The sequence below is a fragment of the Ochotona princeps genome, chromosome 3, assembly GCF_030435755.1.
Source record: "Ochotona princeps isolate mOchPri1 chromosome 3, mOchPri1.hap1, whole genome shotgun sequence".
In the NCBI taxonomy this organism is placed as follows: Eukaryota; Metazoa; Chordata; class Mammalia; order Lagomorpha; family Ochotonidae; genus Ochotona; species Ochotona princeps.
The window spans coordinates 72,910,381-72,914,837 of NC_080834.1; the positions used below are offsets into that span (position 1 = coordinate 72,910,381).

The 4,457-nt window shown below is 40.0% G+C and overlaps 1 protein-coding gene across 1 annotated transcript; it reads left to right on the top strand.

Moving 5' to 3' along the window:
- Window positions 1-200: 200 nt before the first annotated feature.
- LOC101536202 (dihydrolipoyllysine-residue acetyltransferase component of pyruvate dehydrogenase complex, mitochondrial-like) lies at window positions 201-4,131 on the top strand. The gene is made up of 2 exons (XM_012929226.2): window positions 201-272; window positions 1,451-4,131. The coding sequence occupies exons 1-2, from the start codon at window positions 201-203 to the stop codon at window positions 2,921-2,923; spliced, it is 1,545 nt and encodes a 514-aa protein (XP_012784680.2). The 3' UTR covers window positions 2,924-4,131.
- Window positions 4,132-4,457: the final 326 nt, after the last annotated feature.

Consider the following 4,457-nt stretch of genomic DNA (forward strand, 5'->3'; position numbering starts at 1 on the left):
CCTCATTATCTTTCAAATAAATAAATAAATATGTGAAAAATAATGCAAATCATTGAACTACATGTGTTAGGACACTGTAGAGTATTTACAAACTTTATGTGCTATGGGCATTGAGCAAAGGATGAAGAGTTTGGCCCCAGACTGGTACTGAAGAAACCATAGGTGTTGGATTGATTGACAGGGAGCCAAGAAAATACTCCATGGGGAAGGGATGTTATTTGGGTAACAGAGAAAATGCTGATGTGTTGTTAGCTGATGTGGGCAGTTTTCAGGTAACTGAGAGAGCCAAATGTCATGTGAGAATTGATAGGTTAAAACAAAATTATTCGATAAGATGGAAGATGGCCGACCACAGAGAGCTGGTGTAGGGCAGAGTGTGGACAGAGGGGAACCTATCCAGTAGAGAAACAAACCAGGAGACACAGAATTGTGAGGATAGGTGTAGGAAGGTCACTGGAGTTCACTGAAGTAAGAAGATCTACACAGCGTGGAGAGACAACCATAAAACGGAAAAAAGAGGAGACAGCACGCCGCAAGAAATTTGGGGAATACATCTATGATGGTATAGTTGGGTGTGGAACAGCAAGCTCTACATCTACAGAGAGCAAAGAGAAGAAGCCCAAGGTTACAAACTATACCATTTACACCCTATCCATATTGGCACACATAGGACAACACCCAACCAACTAGCTACAACGGAGACAAGTGGCAGAGATATAAACCCAGGAGCAAACGAAGCCAACCAACACCCACCTCACCATCATCTGCTGTCCCCAATAGAGTAAGAAGACGTATACTTAGGCCAACACTCCATACAGCAGTTGCTGGGTCACACTTCCTATAAGCTACAGCACCGAGGGCAACGGCTCCAGACAAGCAAGTCAGAGGCTAAATCCCAAAATGGCAAGAAACAACAACACAATGAGCAGAAGTATCAGAAAAAGTAATGACTCAGAAGAAAGATCAAGCATTTCCCCCCAAAACAACCAAAAACTAATTTCAATATCTGAGATGCAAGATGATGACATAGAGGAAATACCAGATAAGGAATTTAAGAAACTAGTGATGAGATTCATCAGAGACAGTGAGAAGTGCTGGGAAGAGTCCAAGGTATTCGAAAACCATGTCATTGCAGAAATAAATCAAGTCAAAAAGGGAATCCTCGATATAGAACACAAAATTGAAAGCCTAACCAACAGATTGAACACAGCAGAGGACAAAATATCAGAACTGGAAGACATTCAGAATGAAAGGCAGCAGTTCATCAAACAATTGGAGACAAATCTGGAGAAAGCCAATAGGTCCATACAGAAAATGAAAGACAACCTCAAAAAATCAAATATTAGAATAATAGGCCTTCCCGAAGGAGTGGAAAAGGAGACAGGCTTGCAACGGGTGCTCAATGAGATAATACAGGAGAACTTTCAGAACACTGGAAATACAAATCCAGCACAAATCCAGGAAGGACAACTGTAACACAGTTGGAAAGCCTGAGGATATCGAGGCCTTTAAGAATTACACCTTGGAGTCTGCTGCGGCCGCTCCTGCCCCACCAGCAGCCCCTGCACCGGCCCCTGCTGCTTCGCCCCCTCCACCTTCTGCTCAGGCGCCTAAAAGCTCATACCCCACTCACATGCAAGTACTTCTTCCTGTCCTCTCTCCCACCATGACCATGGGCACAGTTCAGAGATGGAAAAAAAAAGTGGGTGAAAAGCTAAATGAAGGAGACTTACTGGCAGAGATAGAGACCAACAAGGCCACCATAGGTTTTGAAGTACAGGAAGAAGGCTATCTGGCAAAAACCCTGGTTCCTGAAGGCATGAGAGATGTCCCTTTAGGAACCCCACTCTGTATCACTGTAGAAAAAGAAGCCGATATACCAGCATTTGCTGACTATAGGCCAACCGAAGTAACTGATTTAAAACTGCAAGTACCACCACCTATCCCCCTGCCGGTGGTGGCAGTTCCTCCAACTCCCTCACCTGCAACTCCTACACCTTCAGCCACCTTGCCAGCTGCACCTGTTGGACCAAAGGGACAGGTGTTTGTTAGCGCTCTGGCAAAGAAGTTGGCAGCCGAGAAAGGCATTGATCTCATGCAAGTTAAAGGGATAGGCCCAGATGGCAGAATCGTCAAGAAAGACATCGACTCTTTTGTGCCTACAAAAGCTGCTCCTGCTCCAGCAGCTGCTGTTCCTCCTCCTCCTAGTCCAGGAGTGGCACCAGTTCCTACAGGCGTTTTCACAGATATACCAATAAGCAACATTCGCCGAGTTATTGCACAGCGGTTAATGCAATCAAAACAGACCATACCTCATTATTACCTTTCCATTGATGTAAATATGGGAGAAGTCTTGTTAGTATGGAAAGAACTTAATAAGATGTTAGCAGGCAAAAGCAAAATTTCTGTCAACGACTTCATCATAAAAGCTTCAGCTTTGCCATGTTTAAAAGTTCCTGAAGCAAATTCTTCTTGGATGGACACAGTTATCAGACAGAATCATGTTGTTGATGTCAGTGTTGCCATCAGCACTCCTGCAGGACTCATCACTCCTATTGTGTTTAATGCACATATCAAGGGACTGGAAACCATTGCTAATGATGTTTCTTTAGCAAGAAGAGCAAGAGAGGGCAAATTACAGCCCCACGAATTCCAGGGTGGCACTTTTACAATCTCCAACTTAGGAATGTTTGGAATTAAGAATTTCTCTGCTATTATTAACCCACCTCAAGCATGTATTTTGGCAATTGGTGCTTCAGAGGATAAATTGGTACCAGCAGATAATGAGAAAGGATTTGATGTGGCTAGCATGATGTCTGTTACACTCAGCTGCGATCATCGAGTTGTAGATGGAGCAGTTGGAGCCCAGAGGCTTGCTGAGTTTAGGAAGTACCTTGAAAAGCCAATGACCATGTTGTTATAATTAACCAGAGAATTTCTAGACTCTCCCAGGTGACACAGGTTCATTCTTATCAGGATATTTATATGTCATTAAACAGATGGTTCTTTGAAAGTTAACCATTTAGTTATTTTTATTACTGAATATGCCCAGATAAGTTATTTGTAATTGGCATTACAGAATTTTTTTAAATGGCAGTTATAGTCAAGTGTTGTACACACTTAATGATTATCATAACACCAAATTTTACTGTGTACTCATAGTCAAGGGATATATAGCCTAGCCCTTTGGGGATTAAGTATTCTCATGAGGAAATGTTGGATGGGAAGAATTGTAGCTCCTTAAAAACATAAAAGTAACTTCTGAAACCTTGGAGTTTTAATTGCCCAAAATATTCTCCTTTCGTGTGAGGGAAAGAAAAGTGAAAAAAAATTTTCTCTTGAGGAAAGCTTGAATTTTAAATTTAACCTTGTTTTAAATCAAGCTGCAAGCTTGATTTTGGAATTTCACAAGGTTTTCTGTTAGCATGATGTTGGTTTATCCTGGATAGGAAGGGTGGAGAACTTCAAGGAAAGTGAGATTTTTTACATCAGCAGTTTCATAGACTTTTTCAACCAACTGTACTTTGTTTTTCTATGGATACTTAAATGATTTTTCTCCTTAAGATACAAACATAAATCAGATATGTGGTATAACTGGGAATTTATGTGGGTATTTATTTAAACTTAAGAGTGTATTTCTGAAAGCAGAATTTTATAGTTACCTCCACATAAAAGAACATAGAGAATTGAACCAAAATTGTGAAAGATTTATAGGGAATTTTCCAAGACCAACTGGTAGCTAGTAACAGATGAATTTACTCGGTAGAATTTATTATTGAGATAGTTCTGGAAAACTCTTATCAAATAACTATGGGAATATACAGAATAAGTGTACATATGTAAAATATGGATGTGCCAAAGTCCATTTGTAACTGGATCCTGTTTGTAAAGAAGAGGGGAAGGGACACATTGGTAACTGCCTAAGATGGTAAGAGTGATGTCCATTTTGATCATTTCTACTTGGATAAATTTTTAAAAAAGGTATTTAAAAAGTGTTTTCTATCTTTCCAACCCAGCACTGTCCCATGTAAAATAAGCAAGCCCTAAAATCTTGTTGGAAGGAAAATCAATTATGTGGCTAGCTTATCTATCCAGCCTGAACACTTTTTTCAAACTTATTATTTTTGCATTTTTTTTGATGGGAAAGAGGAAGTGACTGATACTCAATGTAATAAATATGAACTGGGAACATTATCACAATTTCAGACATTCTGTTGAATTGATGTGTTTTAGTAAGTGGAGATATTTATGCGTATCTAAAATAAATCTAGTGCTTCCTTGTATATGTGATATGTGGAGCTGATCCCTGAAATTTGCTTTTAAGCATTGCAGTGTTGAATTTATTTCTAAATGTTCCTTACCACATGGTGCACGAGTGACACTCCACATATTCCACAAACATTTACCTTGCAGTAACATTAGGAAAGCAATTCAATAATCTGGCTGTAGTAATTAGA

Coding starts and splice junctions, on each gene's coding strand:
- LOC101536202 (XM_012929226.2), top strand. CDS start 201: ATGGGGAAGGGATGTTATTTGGGTAACAGAGAAAATGCTGATGTGTTG. Junction 273..1,450: donor CTGATGTGGGCAGTTTTCAG/GTAACTGAGAGA, acceptor ATACAAATCCAG/CACAAATCCAGGAAGGACAA.